The sequence below is a fragment of the Pinus tabuliformis genome, chromosome 4_1 (assembly GCF_031772625.1).
Source record: "Pinus tabuliformis cultivar Carrire ecotype Pingquan chromosome 4_1, CPIR1, whole genome shotgun sequence".
In the NCBI taxonomy this organism is placed as follows: Eukaryota; Viridiplantae; Streptophyta; class Pinopsida; order Pinales; family Pinaceae; genus Pinus; species Pinus tabuliformis.
Window position 1 is genome coordinate 611,289,146 of NC_142303.1, and position 19,471 is coordinate 611,308,616.

At 32.9% G+C, this 19,471-nt stretch overlaps 1 protein-coding gene and 1 pseudogene across 1 annotated transcript; one reads left to right on the top strand and one right to left on the bottom strand.

The window, feature by feature from the left end:
- The first annotated feature begins 1,568 nt into the window (after positions 1-1,568).
- Positions 1,569-3,021, top strand: LOC149177489 (expansin-B1-like). Its single transcript, XM_089421768.1, has 4 exons — positions 1,569-1,683; positions 2,220-2,331; positions 2,457-2,586; positions 2,827-3,021. Exons 1-4 carry the CDS (start codon positions 1,569-1,571, stop codon positions 3,019-3,021), a joined length of 552 nt encoding a protein of 183 aa, XP_089277894.1.
- A 7,324-nt stretch (positions 3,022-10,345) lies between these two features.
- On the bottom strand, positions 10,346-18,716 carry LOC149177490 (fasciclin-like arabinogalactan protein 7; annotated as a pseudogene).
- Between the last annotated feature and the right edge of the window lie 755 nt (positions 18,717-19,471).

Here is a 19,471-nt window from a genome sequence, read left to right on the forward strand (position 1 = left end):
GAACCAGAAGGAAAATGTAGCAGACAACAAGGCTTCACAGACCCAGCAAAAGCAGGCAGAGATGATAAGCGTGGATCAAAGCATGGGAGGCATCAAACGGCATCATCACTCAGATACTTCAGACTCAGACAAAGAAACAGGGTCGTCGAATGCAACAACACAGTTAGTCATTGCTTCGATCGAGCCCACTCAAGGAGAGTGGCGCAAGGTCGAAAAGAAAAAGGGGAGAAAAACTTGAAGCGTGAGGTTTACTCACAGCCGGAATTCAGGTTTTCACCCCTTTTTTCTTTCTCTTTTCTCTTTTCCTTTCTTATTCTTTGTGCAAGTTAGTCCTCTAATGTTGCGTGGGGTGCGAAAGCACTCGAGCCCATGTCGCAATTTACTGAATGCTTCATTGCATCTGCTAGTGTAACTTTTCATTAATTTTTTAATAAAAGGTTACCGTTTTTTTTCCTTGGAAAAAAATTTAAAATTAAATTATAATAGATTATATTTCATATTAATAATTAATATAAATTATTAATTATAATGATAATAATAGTTTTTTGGTAATATTATTTTTATTATCATATATTTGTCAATGGTAGTTATAAATAAAAATTTGGTTATATCAACCACATTAATATTTTTAATGTGGTTGTACTAGTTTAATATAATGTCTAGTATTAAAAGCCTACTCTGAGTTTGTAAGATAATTTTGCAACGAAATAATATTATGGAATTTGAATTAGGACTGTTAAATGATCGCAAATCTAAACAGAATCACTTATAATCACCCTGATTGCAGTATGGATGCATAATAATGATATGATTGATTTGCTTTGGCAACGAAACTAAACAATAGTTGAACTACTGCAGTATGGATGCATAATAATGATATGATTGATTTGCTTTGGCAACAAAACCAAACAATAGCTAAACTATTGTGTAATTTAGTTTTGGGGTGTAATTCAGTTTTGAGATCAATATTGTGAGAAGATTTGAACTATCTTAATATACATACACATATATGGATAGATGATATGGGTGTTTCCATGTAAAAAGGGAAATAATGGTAATGTTTACCTGACACATAGAAATTAGAAACCAAACCAAAAACAAATCATATAAATTCTATAAGTATTAACTTCATACTTATAAATGTGTATAATTTTCTAAATATCATTTATAGTTTTTACTTGATAATGGATAATCTTTACCAAATTTTTTATAACTGTAATATATATATATATATATATATATATATATATATATATATATATATATATTATTAATTAAATATATATTATTTATATCTAATTTTAAATTAAATTAAATTACTAATTTTAATTTTTTAATTCTTTAATATTTATGTCCTAAGGCATTTTTCTCTGAGAAGAACTCTCCTAATTGTCACCTTGCTCCTATGCACCATTAGATATATTGTTAGACAATTGAGATTTCTTCCTTAGATCCCATTGTTTTAACTGTTGACTAGATCTTGATTTGTATAACCGTTCAACTTGTTGATCTTCACAATAATTATAACCCATGAATCAAGTATCCCAATGAGTTTGGAAAGACTTATGATGGAGACGCTGACAAGTATTGCTCGTCAACAGGACATCAGTGAGATCAAAATCGAGGATACAATTGGCATTGAAGTTGAGCATTCTGATGATCCGAATTTACAAGCGGTTAATAGTAAGGTTTATATTTCTCTACTTTTGAATTAAAGAAAATAAAATAATGTAATGAAGTAGATCCTACTGTAATTAGGAAATCTTCCACTAACTTGAATTTCTAGACAAGTTATAGTCATAATTAAAAAATTTACATGAATAGTTCTCTATTTTATAATGGGGTCAATTAGTTACAGTACACGTATGCATTTTTCAATAGTGAAAACAAGACATTGTAATCACCAAGTTTATGGCATTGTGGTTGTGGTTCTGGATTTAGTATTACATCCAATTTCATTGTATTGCATTTTGGAGTAACAATGTTTGGTTAAGAAAATACCATTCTCGATTTAGTATTAGATTGATTTTCTTTGCATTGCATTTTGGAGTAACAAAGTTGTGTTAAGAAAGTATCGTTGTTCGATGCACACTAAATGAGACTCATCTGATTATCATATGTTATGTCTAAACAAGTGAAGTGCAAGAAGAATGGTTTATGTTCCCAAATGATGGTGATTTTGGTAATTACGAATGAATGTCTTAGTGGAATCTACTCAGGTTCTGGAAAAAAGCATTTCGATCTCAACAGTACTTCCTTCACTGACATGGCTTCTCCTGGTGCATCTTCGAATCTGCTTAACACTGGAGTTGTCTCTGTTTTGTTTCATCGGTAGTTATCTACTCCTACACCTCAATCAAGTAAATCAAAGGATTTTTGCAGATTTTATGCCTTTATGATGTGGTTTTTTTGTTCATTTTATTGAATGTGTCTTCTTATTTTATGTTATATTATAGTGTGCCTTGCGAATATCCGGGCAAGAATATTGCATTCAACGTTAACGGAGGTGCCAGTGACTACTGGTTCGCTATCCTTATCGAATACGAAGACGGAGATGGCGATCTTCGAGCAGTGTATATAAAGCAGGTGTGTTATTATACAGATAATGAGTTAAATTTTGGACATGGAGATCATGTTGTTGAATTTATTTTGTTTGACCTTTCTCCTGACTATGAGATTCCTACATATTCTCAAAATCTGGGATTGACATAAAGATGCTAGATTCCAAAATATTCTTAAAATCTAAAATGAACATAAAGATTCCCATTTCATGTAAATTTGTGTATCAATTCATGAAAATTAATATTTACATTCTCATGTATGCAGGCAAACTCTAATACATGGGAAGGAATGGAAGAGACTTGGGGTGCAAATTGGTGTTTGAATAGCGGCCCTTTACAAGCTCCATTCTCTATTCGCTTGCAGTCTCTTTCAACTGGAAGAACACTCACTGCAAACAATGTTATTCCTCAGAATTGGCAACTCGGTGCTACTTACAGATCACTTGTCAATTATCACTAATCGCCAGTTGAGCTCTTGTGATGCACCATATTGTCCATTGCATTTGTAAAGTGTTTTCATGTGGATAAAAATAAGAGTGTAGCAAGCGTTTCAGTTTTTATGATGGTTGACATCATATATCCAGCGTTAACACAAAATTGAGATTTTTCTACCCGTGGATATAACCAAGAAGTCGTAGTTTTTCTAACTATTCCAAGTTTGGGAGTTGGTTATTCTTGATATAGGTTTTTGTTTAGAAAACATAAATTGGAAATTGTTATTGATGTGATTCAAAGAAGAAAGAAATAGAGAATAGGTCTCTGTAGTAAAATATTGAGATTGACAATGTTTTACTCAATAAAATAGAGGAATTCTAAAGCAAATGTAACTATTTTTTATCTTAAAAACAAAAGAGTGAGTTGGTTTTCTCAAGGCATTGTATTTTCTTTTTTCAAAATTAAATAAGTCATGGTGAAATTAATTTGATAATGTATTTTTATTGTTTAAATTTATTTTCCAACTAATAAAAAAAACTAATATTTTAAAATTTGATATATTTTAATTATCTAAAATTTATAAATTAAATTTTTTATTTCAACTATTATTCAAAATTTCAATTAAATAAAAAAATATAATAAAAAATACCCTCAAAATGTAAAACAATTAAACTGCAACAACTCAATTAGAAATTCGAAGCAAATTCCTTTCGAATTTCAAACAAATTTAATGAGGAAATATAGTCCCAAAAAGAAATACACTTTCACATTTTAATGGTTCCAAAATAATTAGATGTCACTCGACTTATATCGTTGCAATTTATCTTATTAAGAAAATAAAATAAATTTATTTTACATCGTACGTGTTTTGCAATAGTGAAAACACTTTATGGCGTTGTGGTTCTGAATTTAGTATTATATGTAATTTTATTGTATTGCATTTTGGAGTAACCATGTTTGGTTAAGAAAATATTATTTTGGATTTAATATTAGATCGATTTGTTTTGCATTACATTTTGGAGTAACAAAGTTGTGTTAAGAAAATATGGTTGTTCGATGTACACTCAAAGAACCTTGTCTTGTTATCACATTTATCTCAGTTGTGAGATGTAATTTTTCATTTTTATTTTTGGAATGTATTTTATTATTTTAGGAGATAATTATAAGGAAAAATTTAGTAGTTAAGTTTTAGGAATGCTAATTTAATTTTTCAAGTTTTTTTTTTTTAAATTTGTTAATTTTATTTTGAAAAAATAATTTATAATTTGCTCAAAGTTTATAAAATAAAATTATCTTATCTTAGAAACTGCCAATTTTTTTAAACAATATATCATTAAAAGTGTCACAAGTAAAAAAAAAACATCACAACTATTTTAAAAGGTACAAAGCCAAAAATTTTACATTTTAAAATAAATTTCTATTCTTAAAATCTTCCTTAAAAAATTATATAGTTTATAAGCACATAAATTATTTTTTATTTTTATTCAACCCTATAACTTTTCATAATATATAATCAAAAATCATATAAAAGTTACTAAATTTAATTAACAAACATATAATTAAAATAAGCATATTTCTATATGTGGAAATGTTAAATATATATGTATATATAATATAAATATTAGCTAAAAATAAATTTCAATTTTATGATATAAATTGAATTTACCAATTCAAGCACACAAGAAGAGCTCAATTGGTCATGTAAATCATTAGATTCAAAGTTCAAATCGCCACTTGGTTCAAGGCAACATAAAAAAAAAATGAAGAAAAAAATTTGGGTGATTGATATTAGTAACCATTATATTTCATAACTTGATATTTAAATTATGTAACTATATACATACATATATGAAACTTGCACCAAGAGGAGCATTATGACTATATGAGAGAAATCGGTAACTTGGAGTTGACACATGTTCCTTTAATTATAGTAACTTGATAACTTTTAATTATAGTATAATGTCAATGATACCACTCTTATTCTTGTTAGTGGTTGATATTGCAACCCAATATGAAGGATATGTTTTACTCTCAATCTCAACCATAAATAATATATTTGTATGTCCATGTGAAGCAACATAATTTTATATTAGCTTTCTATAAAAACAAAGTAAATAAAATAAAAAATAATCTTATTTTTTTACTTTTGAGAGGAAGATGTGTCATTCTTTACTTTTCAAAAACATTTCAATACATGAATAAACTAAACTATTTAAATATCGATGTTAATTAATTTATTTCAATATCAATTTCATATACATGTATAGAGGGAAAAATATATTTTAATGTTGACAATGTAATAAAACATTCCAATGTTCAAAGACAAAAAATAATTGAAAGTAAAAAATTCCTTGGGAAATGTGTAATTAATTCAATTCTTGATATAAATTTAATAAGTGGCATTTAAAAAATATTAATAATGATAAAAAATTTCATTGTGAATTATAAATAAAATATTTCACTATGTAGTGTTAAGTAATTTTTCATTATTGAAGTGTATTTAAAAATATATGAATAACAAAAAAACATTTCAAAGTGGACAATGTGGTCCATAAATAAAATATTTCTATGTCAACTATGTATATATTTATGCATAAAGGCATGTATATTTTGAAATAGGGCTTCTACAATTTTAATTTAATCATTAGTAATTATTGGGTGGATGGTAGCTACGGCCATGGAATATTCTATAATATTTTTAGTAGTAGTCACATATCAAAAGTTGAGATCTATGTCAAAAGTAGTTATGCCCTTTCTTCCATTTTACTTAAATTGATACATTAAAAAAATGTCATATCAAAAGTTTTATTGCATGTTTTCAAAAGATTATATATGTTTAAGTTAAATTTTATTTCTTTTTACAATTAATAATTACGCCATAAGACATTCCCTCTAAAAAGAACTCCCCTCCCATGCCACTTGTACCTTTGTGTGCCTTTGATTTAGGTGTTAGACGATGGAAATAACCTTTGCCATCCGATTGAAAACCAATATTAGTTAGTAGCAATTCATTGTGTGATAGTTACAGTTCATGATATGATATTGTGATAGAATTAGAGTACCAAGATTCATCCACACGAACCAGTTTTCGTCGGGCATCCACGGATAAACGATAAGCTCTCACAGTTTGGAAAAAAAATCTCTTGTTTTTAGCAACAATAACTATATTGTTTTCAACTCGAACACCAACCTTGTTTTTAGAGTGGACAAAGTCATTATCATGGATGTTGCAAGAGTGGCGATCCTCATAATGTTGTAAAGGTATACAAACATATATATCCTCACGATGTTGTAAAGGTATACAAACATATATTACATGGGCACTTTTTTTAATATCATAATGCTAAGAGAAATCTAGGCTTAATGGCGTCCATAGAGAGTTAGAGGTTGAGATCTGCATTTTTTGCTTTTGATTAATGCCAAGGAGCAATAATTGTGAGAATGGTGCGCAGTTGCAAGTTGTTGTAATGTTTTTTTTTATGGTTTGTGAGTTTCAGATCGAGGTGGTGTTGGAAATGGGTTCTATGGCTTCTTTAGCAACTTTTTATGGAGAAAATGGAATGGCTCCATGTGATGTGAGTGTCGACAGATCTGAACTCATTACCTACTTTCGAATTGATGTGGTTAGTGTCTATGGAGCTCTAATGAGGATAGGGTTCCAGGGTTTGACAACTGGTGATGAATTTGTTTGTTTGATTTCCAAATTTTGCTAGTATAAGGTTAACTTCAATCATACCATCATTACTATTTATATTTACATTGTGCTCTAATGGAATAGATATAAGGCAATAATTTTTCAGGTTGGACTTTTTCAACAACTTATTTTCATATTTTGTTTGAGGAATCATTATAGCATATTTCTTTCCAAATTTCTATTCCTAAACAATAATTCAAATGCAATTTGAGTTCCAAAACCTATATATTCAATCAACCACGTAGCAAATCCCCCAACAGATTATCTAGTAGTAGATCTAATTCCATTAATAGGAGAAGTAAGGAATGACATCGAATTATGCTTCTGGCATAACCCTGAACTTTAATGTCATGATCAATCAATTGGCTCCCTCATTAACACATTAAATGGGTGGCGTTTTGATGAGTTCCATCGCCAATTTGATTCTCCAAATTCATGTTATGTGTGGTCATGGCTACTAAATGGAATTACCAGTTTCACTTTTGTATGCTTTGCTCCTGCCTCTAATACCTTTGGTACTAGTGCAAAGTGTATTGTCGTTTCAGGTATCTAAAAAACCAATTGATGTTGCAAGAAAGGGGAACAACACTCGGACAGATTTTTGGGTAATGTCAGGGTTGTTAGGTTGCCTGCTCTTTTTATTTGTGAGAGCTCCATAAGACCAAGGTCCAACTGGCAACGAACGAAGGACGAAGCTCGACCCTATTCTTTTCTTTCTACTCGGATCTAGATTTTTACAATGGAAAATTATCTGAAGGTTGGTTCAAAAACTCTACGTAGAGAAGGAACGAATCCTTCTAACTTATATTACTCCACTTGAAAACATTTCCATGACTCCAAGTCGTAATCATTCAAATATTATAGTGGGAAGATTTTTTGGGGGGAGGGGAACCCCCGAAAACCCCCCAACGTACAGTGTCTAATGTCTTCTATTGGCATCATATATGACCGTGACACTTCAATAGGGGCATACTATATTGCACAGGGGGTACTCCTCCTACTGGGGTTTCAATTATTTTTGAATATAATATTTTATTATTATTATTATTATTATATATAAAAAATGACATTTTAATGAGTGATCACTGAGAAAAGAGGATATAAACAAGTAGGAACTGGTATGAACTTGATTGGGAGGAGGGGAAATCCAACCAGATCGAGGAAAGCCATTATGAAAGGTCATCTATAAACCAAACCGATGGGAGCATTTGACAAATAAACTTTTATATTTTCAATAAAAAACTTTGAATTTCTGGTGATTGCTAGTTCATCAACATATACAATACATTTTATAGCTAAGGTTCAATTTCTGTAAAATCCTCTTTTATTAGGAAATGATCAATTGTGATCACTAGATGGTTACCTCTTTGGTGTGATTGTCACGCGGAGGATATTTTCAGGACAGTTTTAGTTATCAGGAAGGTTTTACATACACAACTATTCTCTTCCAAAAAAAAAAGGCCTTACGTTACCCCAACCAATCAAATGTAAATGTGAAGCAAAAACTCCAATCTATTTTTGATATAACAAAAAATAATACCAAAAACTCCAATCTATTTACAATCTAACAAAAAAATATACCTTAGTCAAGGTTGAGTATTGGGATTGATTGTTGGATCGTTTAGCTTTGATGGTCCCATCACTTGAAGGAAATTTCCATTGGAGCAATCACAATTGGACCCAATAGTTTAAAATTAAAAGAACAACATATAACTCAAGATAAAAAAAAAATTGGAGCAATCACAATTGGACCCAATAGTTTAAAATTAAAAGAACAACATATAACTCAAGATAAAAAAAAAATAAGTTACTTTAAAAACATATTACTACATATTAGATAGTTGAATATAAAAAATTATTAAGAACATATCAATACATATAGAGTCATAAGATACCAAGTTGAATTGACAAAATCAAAACATGGGCTTACCCAACTAAGAACATGTCAGTACATATAAAGTCATATACAAAATAAAAACATGGGCTTACCCAACTCCTCGTATAGGAAAAAAATTGGTGGAGGAAGAGGAAGGTCACTTTTTCTGCATGAATTACATGAATTCTAAGTGACAAATGGAGGAGGTTGTTTAAATATTCATTGAAATCACATATTTTGGTTTATTCCCATATAACTCTGGAAAATTAGGCTTTATGGATAATGTTATGAATATGATCAATGGTATACATATAACACTAAATTGGAGTTGAAAATGGTACAATCCATTTTATCGCTTAGATTCAGTTCCTCCAAAAACCTCTTTTTCCAAGAAATCATCAGTTAGGACATATTAGAGACTTCAAAAGATCATTACCTCTTTGGTGTGATATTGATGGTCAAGATAGTTTCATTCACAAAAGAACCAAGTCGGTTTCACATACCTAACTATCCTCTTACTAGAAACAAGCCTTATTTTTTCAAACTCTAATCTATTTACAATCTAACAAAAAAAATACCTTAGTTGAGGTTGAGTATTGGTATTGATTGTTGGATCGTTTAGATTTGATGGTTCCTTCACTTGAAGGAAATTTCCATTGAAGCATACACAAATGGACCCAACAGTCTAAAATATAATCATCATTTCCAAATTAAAAGAACAACATATAATTCAATATAAACAAAAATAAGTTACTTCAAAAGCATATTACTACATATCAGACAATTGAATATAAACAAATATTAAGAACATGTCAGTACGTATCAAGTCATAAGATACAAAGTTGAATTGACAAAATCAAAACATAGCCTTACCTAGCTCCTCGTATAAAAAAACAATTGGTGGAGGAAGAGGTAGGTCACTTTTCTTCATGAATTCTAAGTGAAAAATGGAGGAGATTCTTTAATCTTCATGAATTACATGAATTCTAAGTGAAAAATGGGGGAGGTTGTTTAAAAATTCATTGAAAGCACAAATTTTGGGTTATGCTAATATAGCTTTGTCAAATCAGTCCTCAAAGAAAATGCTATGAATATGATCAATGGTATACATATACCACTAACTTGGATTCAATTTCTACAAAAGCCTCTTTTTCCAAGAAAGCATTAGTTTCGACATATTAGAGACTTCACAAGATGGTTACCTCTTTGGTGTGATCCTGATGGTCAAGATAGTTGCATGCAAAAAATAAATTTATTTATTGGGTAGGTTTCACATACCTAACTATCCTCTTACCAGAAATAGGCCTTCCTTTTTCTACTTTCCCAAATCCTCCAAGTCATTTCCAATAAAAATACTACCATGACTAATCAAATGTAAATAAGGAGTGAAAACTCAAATCCATTTATGATCTAACAATAAGGAACTACGTTTTTCAAGGTTAAGGTTTGAGATTAATTATTGTATCGTTTTAGGGTTGATTGTGCAAGCACTTCGAGACCGATATCCATTGTTGGAGTCACAAATGGACCCAAAGGTATGAAAATATTCATTATTTCCAAATCTAAACAACAATGTATAGGTGAATATAAATGATTTAATTAAAAATCATATTATCACAAGTGAAAATAAACAATTTATTTTAAGAACGTGTTAAAATACATAGTCTTACCCAGCTCCTAACATATGTGAAAACACTGGTTGTGGAGGAATAGGTAGGTATATTTTCTACATGACTTACATGATTGATGAATCATAAATGCATAAGGTTCTTTAAAAATTCACCAAAGGAGCAATTTTTGGATTATTCTCTCACAACTCCTGCAAATCAGTCTTCTGTAAAGTATCAGGGGATTTGTAACATGCACAATGCTAATGATTGTTGTGGTCACAAAACTAGAGGACACAGTCACAACCCCACCATCTCTAGTGATATTCAAATTGTATTTCCCCCCATTGTTGTTAGTTACCATTGTGTTGGCATGGTTGTTAAAGTCCTGGAAATTGTCAATGTGTAGAACTTGGAAATGCAATGGGCCAACAACAATTCTTTCTTCTCATCAATTGTCAAATTGGTGAGCATTTTCTTTGGGAGAGAAGAAAATGCAGTATCATATTTTTCAAATATTGTAATACCTTTATATGTGTTTTTTTTCTTTTGATTGCAAAACCATAAGTAGGTCGTTGGATTCCAAGAGACAAGAAATTCTTGAATGACCGAGCTAATGATATCAAATTTGTCATATTGGAGAAGATCGGTTCCAGTGTCAATGCTGGTGTTGAGGTTGGGTTCAATGTGGATGTTACTTCAGCCATCATAACTACAGTGCATCCATTCTCATTACAATGGCTACCTCCAAATTACCATGTTTAAGGATGGTATTACAAGTGTTGCTTCAACCTTGTGAACAACTCCAATGACGTTGTCGCATAGGTCCATATCATCCCATATGTATTTTTACACTAAATATGTATGCTCAGAGTAATTCATTGGAATGCAGTCATGCCAAGTTCTGAAAATATTTGTTGTTTTGTAGGTGAAGCCAAAGCAGGTCACATTAGATATAAGCATGGGAGGAGATGTGTTCAATATGATAGTGAGGCATGGTTACAGCCAAGATTTCGTTATGGGATTGATTATCGCTCTAGATTAGATCATGTTATCTATCTAAATGCCCATCCTTTATAAGGGGTACCCAAATGAAATAAAGAGAAGGGATATTTTTAGGCATTCCTCCTCTCTCATGGTATTAGAAATTCCAAATCCCAGTGAAGATGAATTCAACGTGCATAATCCCACTTCAGAATATGTGAAAATTATGGAATCGAATGTTTTTTTGGACTACGGTGCCATGTGTAGAGTGTGTTAGCTTATCCTTTTTGCATGTGTTTTTACGACACAAAGTGGAGTTTGTAGACTCCTTTCAGCCTAGGATAAGAATTCTTAACCCTAAATATTTACAACGTGTCTTCATTGATCACACAAGCATAACCCTATTTTACCAAAGACAACAAACATGGTGGCCCATTCCCATGTGCATATTGTGAATTGAAGAACTTGGTGGTTCATTCCCATGTCATTTGCAGTTGAATTTTACGAAGTTACTCATAGAATTATAGTGGCGATGTTGAATGCACTCCAAACTAATGTCCCAAATGATAGTAGCCAGTAAAAATCCAATAGTTTATCTCTACATGCCTTAAAAAGGAAAACCCTACCTTATGTGTAGTTGACAATTTGAGAAAAACTCAATAGTGACCATCCCCTGTTTTATGGCTTAGTAATTAATAATGTTGGCAAGATTAATTCATTAATGAAAGTTGGATCAGTTTGAATTTAGAGTTCCTATGAAATCAGTGTAATGTGGTGAATTGTGTTTTGTTGCATTTACCTAGAATGTGATTTGTACATATTCATAGTTTCTGGCTGAGAGGACTCTCAATTGTTGTGTCACAAAGATGACACTATTGTCTCTTTCCCTACACGTTCTTGTGACTGCCACAACAATCTCACTTCTCCTAGAGCTTGTATTGAGTATACCAACCCTATCCACTTTGGCAAAGTCCTCTTAATTTTGTTTTTTTTAATTGAATCAATTGATAGGATACACATATCATGCATTTTCAATTCATTACACGAGATATTACCCACATCTGATGAGTTTGGGTGTACAAACACCCACTAATAACAATACATCTCCTCTCGTACAATGCACTTTTCACATGTGCCCAATTATAATACATTGTCATGTCAAGCTCAACTACAAAGAGTATTGGGGAGTGAAAGTCCTATCACAAACTTCAATTACATGATGAATTGCAATGATTGAAATATTTTTTCTCAACATCCAAACTTCAACAACTTTACCCAAAATTTGCAACTTCAACTACAAGCCACTCGATCCATATGCATCTCTGAGTAAGTAACTCAATCCTTTTACCCTATTTTTTACAACGCCTTATCAATTTTTTCATTTAAATGCTAATAAGTTAAGATATCCCCAGTATTGTTTATGTCTTTGATGATGCCTTTACATATGAAAATGCATTGTTTTGGGGAATCAAATACTACAATGATATTCTTTTGGAAGTTGAACCAATGGGGAATGTCTAGTCTGAATTGTTGCTTCAGAAGGATACACAAACATTCACTCTAAAACAGAGGTGGGTGTTCCCTCGAAGAATCTACTTCTATGGCGAGAAATCACTCTTCATCTATGCTCTTTTTTCATATGTTACTGACTTACCATGTTTCCATTGCAACATTTGGTGCAATTGCTAGTTTATAATTACATAAATAAACCTGTCTATTTTAGAATAAAATTTGTAGAATTATAATTTAATTATCAACAATCTACATCCTAAGAATATATCGATATATGTAAAATAATAAATTTAATCGGAAAATGCAACAAGTATAGTAATAGTATAAATTGGAAAATAATTGACATAAATATATTTTATTTTATAATATTTAAAAATGGTGTAGTCTAACTTATAGACGAAATAACCTTTTTCACCGCAATACATTAATACAATTTCAAGCAAGAATGTGATTTTTTGTTGTTTAGAATACATTTTTGAATGCATAAATCGATCCAACACCCTAAGAAACCCTTGGGGCACTCGAATTCTATAGATTAAAAAACTTAAACTCAAGTTTTTAAAAATCTATGCCATATTTTGGTTAAAATTAACGAGAAAAAATGTCGTAAAAAAGTCATTTCGTCTATAAGTTAGACTATACCTTTAAAAACTAAAAAATTTACATATAAATTTTTTGATTTTTTAATAATTAATAAAATTAAAGTTGAATTAGTTTTACATTAATTAATTATAATCAAACTAATAATTTTAAATTTAGAAATTTAAATAAAAAACTATAATCCAATATTATAGAGTGTATTAAACAATCTCTCTTTCTCATGTAATGAGATTCATTATTGCTCTTCTTGTCGGTGATTATAAAGATTAATGCCCCTTCAATCGTAACATTTGGAATGGACTTCCATAATGATGATCATGGTGAAGAAGTTACACATGAAGATAGGTTGAGCATTGTGTCATTCCAAATTGTGTTAATACTAAACCATATGACATTTTAGGGCATCACTTTTAAGTGACTTACACAACTTTTGCATCAAGAGAAGCAAAGTACTCTTATGGAGAGTGAGATTTTTTTATAAATATGTATGCATATAAGTGTATAAGAAATTAAAATGAATTGGAAAATGTTTATAGTGAGTCAATTTACTCTAGGAATATGTTATGTTAAAATATTTAGAACATAAATTATAAATATTATTTAAAATTAAGAAAAAGGGCAATATTTACAATTTATAATAGATAAATAAAAATCATAATATTATATTTTTATTAATTGAGAACAATGTTTGTTTGCCTTTTTTTGGGGAAACTTTCAATCGAATTGAGCTTTGATTGCAAATAACTTCATAAGAAATCTTTTACATTGCTTCTATATTTTTATATAGTATTTTCTACTTTTTAAGAACGTTCTAGAAAAGGAATTTCTAGTAAGCCCTTTTACATTTATTGCTTTCACACCACTACATGGGCCTTCTTTACTAGTTATGGCCTCTATAAATAAAAATACATAATCACATATCTAATACTTAGGGGGTTAAAGAGGTTAGGACCCTAATGCTCCTTTTTGCCTCTTTTGATGTTACATTTATTGGTTCTAGACTTGGCCACTCAATTTCCATTACATCATCAAGTGGGTGTATTATTTCTTACTCATTCAACCTCCCATAATTTGAGTTGATGGATTGAACCGGGTTTGATGCCCCTGAATGATCTCCCTTGCTCATGCTAATCACCATGGTTTGAAACATATTACACTTCACTTCCAAGGCTACCATTTGACAGTTCTATCATATAAGTGTGCCCATAATTGTGGCAACCTAAGTAACTGCTTATTTTTCATTCTCACGAATCTTTGTAATGGTTGTAAAAATTGATGACCTATTGGCAAGAATAACTTCTTCTCAGTTTCTAAAAGCCCTCCTAATTTTCCTCAGTTCCTGATAATCCATTATGAGACAAGAAATATAACATTAGCACACCTACAGAAATATTACAAAATGAGAAACAATACATAACTAGACCCAATCAAGAGAGTGGTGCGAAAGAGAGGAAACATAAATCAAAAGCACTAAACCAAAATAAATTAGAAACATTCACTACATGCCTATAGAACAAGCCTCCTCGTGATTTATAACATGAAAACCTTTGAAAAACAAAATGGAAATAACATTTCCCAAATCCAGGAAACCAAATACAAGCCTATGCCTTCCCAGAACCATGAACTAATCTCAAATATTCCACCTTTATATAACCAAGCAATAAATCACTAGATTTGAAGTGTAATTAAACCAACATAACTTCCCAGTAAAGAACCAAACTCAGAAATTAAGATCTCTCTAAACAAAAGAGCCATAGAAACACTAGAAATCTATAGCAATAAATCAAGAAAGGAAACCCACAACAAAAAATCATACCTGGTTATGAAGCATGTGAACCTATGCTTCTTTATTAGCAATGACATTTGGTATGCCTTAATCCCATTTTAATGAAGGAATAATGCACTCCCAAATTCATAACTGTGAAACTACATAACTAATGGTATGTGACAAGGATCCCCCCATCTCATCTCATAAATACCTTTGTGATATGATTTGATGACTACATGTTGAGCCATTGGACATTTTAGAACTTAGAGAAGTGACTTAAACCTCATACTATTGAATGGGTAGATCAAGCTAGTTTTTGTTGATGTTTAATAATCCCCTCTTTTAGGAAGGAAACTTTATTGGCAAAATGATCCACAACTTGATTGTTCTATTTGAGTACATCAAAGAGAATGATACGAGAAAAGTTGAGAACCTACTTTTAACTGCAATTTAAGACTGAATGAAAAGTATGATCAATAACAACATCATTTGAAATAATTTTTCCTATGAAAAGTTTTGAGTCGGGCCATCTAGGATTAAAATTATATATTAGCATTAATAGCTAACATTAACCCTTGCATTAATGCATTAATATTGTTAATAATATCAATATTAATGATAATGAAAAATATAATAATAATAGTTACACTATTAATAATAATAAGAATAATAATCCTTCACATAAAAATAAGGTAGTCAATCTTTCTAAATTTTCCTTTCCCTTTTTTGTCTATAGTCTTCTTGAAAAGGGATTAAATTTTTCCCTCGTGCCTAGAAAAATCCCTGTGGAAGACATTATGTGTGACGCGGAGTTTGGGATTAGGCCTTACCTGATAATATCAAGGACATAATCAGACAAGACTGTGATGTCGTCCTCAGGAAGGAAAAGCCCCCTAAGGATAATATTAGCAAGGATGAATTTGATGCCCTCAAATCCTTGAACCTGAACAAGGACATCATTGTTCTTAAAGTCGACAAAGGTGGGGCTATTGTTATCCTTGAAAAAGAGGATTATCGTAGGAAGATGTTGGATCACCTGTGTAATAGTGGAAGCTATTAAAAGCTTATTAAGAATCCCCTTAAAAGGATCTCTAGAACAATCGCTCTAGCTATTAAGTCTAGTAACATTGTGGGTTCCTTCTGCCACAAACTTAATAAGAGTAGCCCCATCACTCTGAGGATCTATGGGCTTCCAAAGATCCACAAGGACTGGCCCTCCCTGAGATCCATTGTCAACAACATAGGAGGTCCAACTTACCTCCTAGCTAAATACCTGGCCTTGAAGCTTAAACCCCTTATTGGCCTTATAGAGTCTTTCGTCAAAGACTCTTCTTCATTTATCAATGAGTTAAAGGGCATAGAGTTCGACCCTAGGGAAATTCTTGTTAGTTTCGATGTGGTTTCCATTTACACTTGCATCCCTATTAAGGAAGCCATTAAGGTCAATAATCGCCTCACCGACACTGATACCGCTCGATTAGCAGATATTTGTCTTACGTCTACTTTTTTCTGCTTTGAAGGGCAATTCTATTAGTAGACCTGTGAGGTTGCCTGTCCCTGGTTGTTGTTAATATTTTTATGGAAGAATTTGAATCCAAGGCTTTGGCTTCAACTCGTCTCCTGCCCAAGCTATGGAAAAGATTTGTAGATGACATTGGTGTCATCTTGTTAAATTATGGTATGTTCTATGCTTAAATCAGTTTACTTATTTTTCTTCTTATTAGCCACAGATTAGTAACCACATATACATTAAGTAAAGTGCAAATAGAACATTAAATGATCAACAGAAAACAAGCCAAGACAAGAGACACAAGATGTGGCGGCTAGCCAGGGACAAGCCCCAATGCGGGGCAACCCTTTGATCAAATCTTCTTTTATCTTCAATAGTTCAGCGGAGAGAAATAATACAAAATCTGAATTCTGTAATTTTATATCAGCAGTAACAAACCCTAGATCAGCAAAGTCAAACTAGCTGAAATTGACCTCTAAAATACTTGGTCAATTTCCGGTCAACTTGTCCTCGAATAGCCTAAAGAAACAACCCTTGAACAACCCCAAAAGATCAGTCAATTTGCAGATTTCTGAAGTCAACTTGCAGCCCTAAACTAGGGCAGTCAACACTAGTTAGACCAGAGGTCTGATCACCTCGATTTTCATGCCAAAAATTGCGGCCTGCCTAGGAGAGGAAACCACACCCAATCCGCACTTCAGGAAGGTCAACGCTTGGTCAACGATGGTCAAAGAGATGACTTGCTGCCCTAGCGTCCTTCTTTCTGCATCTTCCTTGCCCTAGGATGTCTTCCTTTCAGCCACACGTGAGAGAGAGAGAGAGAGGCTCCTTTTATGCGTAGGAGAGAGAGAGAAGATGAGTGAATTGAATTGTCCAAATAAGGAGAATGCTCCTTGTATTTATATGCAAATGTTGAGGTTGAATAGACATGATTGTTGGGCTTCTGAGCCTACATAAGTTTGTTGGCCGACCTTGACAATTTGTCCATAATCAAAATAAATTCATATCTCCATAAATACTTATCGGAATCAGATGATATTTAGATCAATCCTACACCTCTCGATGAGAGGAATCTAGGAAAAATATCAAAAGCCATAAATAAGGTGATTCACATGGATTTTTTTCCCTAGTTTCCAATTTTAACACTCCCTCTCAACTAGGGAGAACTTCATCTGCAATCCGTCAGACCATCGCTGCTATCCATCCATCAAATGCACTATCCTTTACAGCTTGACTCCACTCAGCACTGCTTTGCTCTGCTCGAACTACGAAGAAGAAGAAATGATCGAGGATGTATCATACCATCCTCCACTGACCCAAAGTCAGTCTCAGAGTGTAAACCACTCCCACTGATCCCAGATCAGTATCATTGATCCCAGATCAATGGAGGTCATCCTAGCATAGGGAGTATGGTAGATACAGTGATGCGTCCATCGATAGTACTACTATGGTCCCTATCCTCATTTCCCTACTCATTGATCAGATGAGAGGTACTTCCCATGAGTCCTAGACTGCATGGGTAGGATGTCTCGACAGGAGAAATAATCATCATGTCCACAGGAGAACGAATCATCTTGTCTAGTGGATGCCACGGAGAACTAATCATCCTGGCCTACAGGAGAACTAATCATCTTGTTGCACAGTTTCCATGGAGAACGAATCATCCTAGCCCACAGGAGAACTAATCATCATGTTCCACAGTCGCCACGAGGTGTCACAGGGGAAGGTTGAACCTTTACCCTATACATAGTGCACCACCAGGGGACGGTGAGTTTCCCTGTGGTCAAATGTCGCTCCAAGAAGTACCCCGTGCCCCCCTAGAGCTCCCAGAGCTCAATACATCATACTCGACCCTCATAAGAGGGTCTCTGAATGACACCAAGTCGTTCTCGGAAAGTCAGGAATTTGACCTTTCCTAAGGGTTTTATCAAAATGTCGGCGACCTGTTCATTTATACCGATATGTTGGAGCCTTATTGCTCCTAGCTACACCATATCTCGAATATAGTGGTACCTGATATCAATATGCTTGGAGCGATCATGAAATACGGTATTTTCTGATAAACGGATCCCACTCTGGTTTGTCACACAAAATCACGGTGGTATCCAATGTAAATCCAAACAGCTCACTGAAGATCTTTCGCGACCATACTGCCTCACAGGAGGCCATGCTTAGCAGCAATGTACTCTACCTCAGCAGTGCTCAAAGCCACTGACTTCTGCTTCCTACTCATCCAGGATATCAAGGCAAATCCCAAAGAGAAACAACACCCGAAGTGCTTTTTTGGTCCATCACATTGCCTGCCCAATCAGCATCAGTATACCTAAGTAGTCTCACATCTCTAGCAGTGTATCTCAACCCATGAGTGATTGTGCCATGAAGATATCTCAATAGATTCTTGGCACCAATCCAATGTGAGTGATGAGGCTCAACCATATGTTGACTCAATGTGTTGACTGCAAAGCATATATCCGGATGGGAGTTCACCAAGAACATTAATGCTCCGACAAGTTGACGATACTCGGTAGCATTTCGTAAAATAGGTATAGCAGCACTACCGCTTATCTTCTTGAAGTCAAGCTCCATCGGGGTAGTTGCGGGCTTGCAATCCACCATGCCGAATCTCTACAATATCTTCACCACATATTTTCCTTGAGATAGGAAAATCTCCCCTGGTTTCTGCCAGACTTCCAGTCCTAGAAAATAGTGCATAAGTCTTAGGTCTTTCATCTCGAACTCAGAAAATAGCTCCCTCTTACATTCGTGAATGACAGGGTCTGCACCTGTTAGAAAGAGGTCGTCAACATATAGCACCAGTATGAGAGGCTTGTCATCTATAATCTTAAAGTAAAGGTTAGGGTTGGCTTCACTCCTAGTGAATCCCAGCTTCATCAAGTAGCTATCGATCCTCTCATACCATTCTC

Coding starts and splice junctions, on each gene's coding strand:
- LOC149177489 (XM_089421768.1), top strand. CDS start 1,569: ATGGAGACGCTGACAAGTATTGCTCGTCAACAGGACATCAGTGAGATC. Junction 2,332..2,456: donor GTCTCTGTTTTGTTTCATCG/GTAGTTATCTAC, acceptor GTTATATTATAG/TGTGCCTTGCGAATATCCGG. Junction 2,587..2,826: donor GAGCAGTGTATATAAAGCAG/GTGTGTTATTAT, acceptor TCATGTATGCAG/GCAAACTCTAATACATGGGA.